The sequence below is a fragment of the Penaeus monodon genome, chromosome 22 (genome assembly GCF_015228065.2).
Source record: "Penaeus monodon isolate SGIC_2016 chromosome 22, NSTDA_Pmon_1, whole genome shotgun sequence".
Taxonomy (NCBI): Eukaryota; Metazoa; Arthropoda; class Malacostraca; order Decapoda; family Penaeidae; genus Penaeus; species Penaeus monodon.
In genome coordinates this window covers 26,784,898-26,785,938 of record NC_051407.1, presented here as the reverse complement: position 1 = coordinate 26,785,938, position 1,041 = coordinate 26,784,898, and the positions used below count along the sequence as shown (strand labels likewise).

Sequence of the window (1,041 nt, the reverse complement as noted above, 5' to 3'; positions counted from 1 at the left end):
GCACGAATCAAATCTCCCCAAAGCACACGTACTATACTCGGTACACATCACCTCGTGCCCTGTGACACCTCCTCTCACACCTCTTCTGTTTACACGAGAGCTCTCTCTGCAGATTTCCCTGTGTGTGTGATCGTTTTTACTACCGTGTTATTATCCATGGTTATCAATAATTCTGTATTTAATTTTTTTCTCTAAGATAATGAAGATTGGCCTAAATAGAGAGATACGAGGTGATGCGAAAGTAAACAATTTAGGATGATTTTTTTTTGCTTTTTGCGTATTATTTTGGTGTTCATAACCTCGATCACGAAGTTGTGCAAAGGTGTATTTGGCACATTTTGCACCACGTCTTGCAGCTCGGAGCAACGTTTCCACATGCTCAGTCTGGTGCTGCGTGGAGGGGCAGGGTCTGCGTCCTCTCATGTTACACACTTGAAGTTCCAGCCGAGAAAAATAGAGGTATTTTTCTACCCTTGAACAGGCGAAGATCCGGAACACCTCGTCAGTAGAAAGCCGGGCATGTCTTCAGGAGGGCGGGGATGTTTCTGTCAAGGGAGGCGACGCGCGGGGAAACAGAATGCACTTTCTTTTCCTCATGGCGACGGGAAAACGGGAGCATCGAGGAGCTGAGGCTTCGCCAGGCCCTGTTGCTCTAACCTTCGCCCGCCGACGCTCAGCGCAAGATGTTATTCAGACTTACCTATTTAACTCTCTCCCTCTTTTTTTTTTACAATCTCTCGTCTCAGCGGTGTGTCATTGTTGCAAATTCATACTTGTCTCCTGATCAGACCTCCAGACAAGAAACAACTTAAGATAATAATATCTCTTTGTTATATCTTTTCATTCGTATCTCTCTTTTATCTTTATCCATACTTACAAATTTATGATTCTCTCATCTGTATAATTTTCCAATCTCTCTCACTCTCTTCGATGATTCAACCCTTTTTCTAAGTACCCCACGAACCCTAATAACACCAAATAGACCTACAGCATCCTTCAGACTCACCCAGTAAGCCTACAACACCACAGAAATGAACATAA

At 43.7% G+C, this 1,041-nt stretch overlaps 1 protein-coding gene across 1 annotated transcript in view; it reads left to right on the top strand.

The window, feature by feature from the left end:
* The window catches only part of LOC119587385, a 3,438-nt gene that overhangs the window by 2,276 nt on the left and 121 nt on the right, over nt 1-1,041 (top strand). Inside the window, exon 4 of the mRNA XM_037936128.1 lies at nt 357-459. Within this exon, the coding sequence (XP_037792056.1) occupies nt 357-459 (103 nt within the window). The remainder of the gene's footprint in view (nt 1-356; nt 460-1,041) is intronic.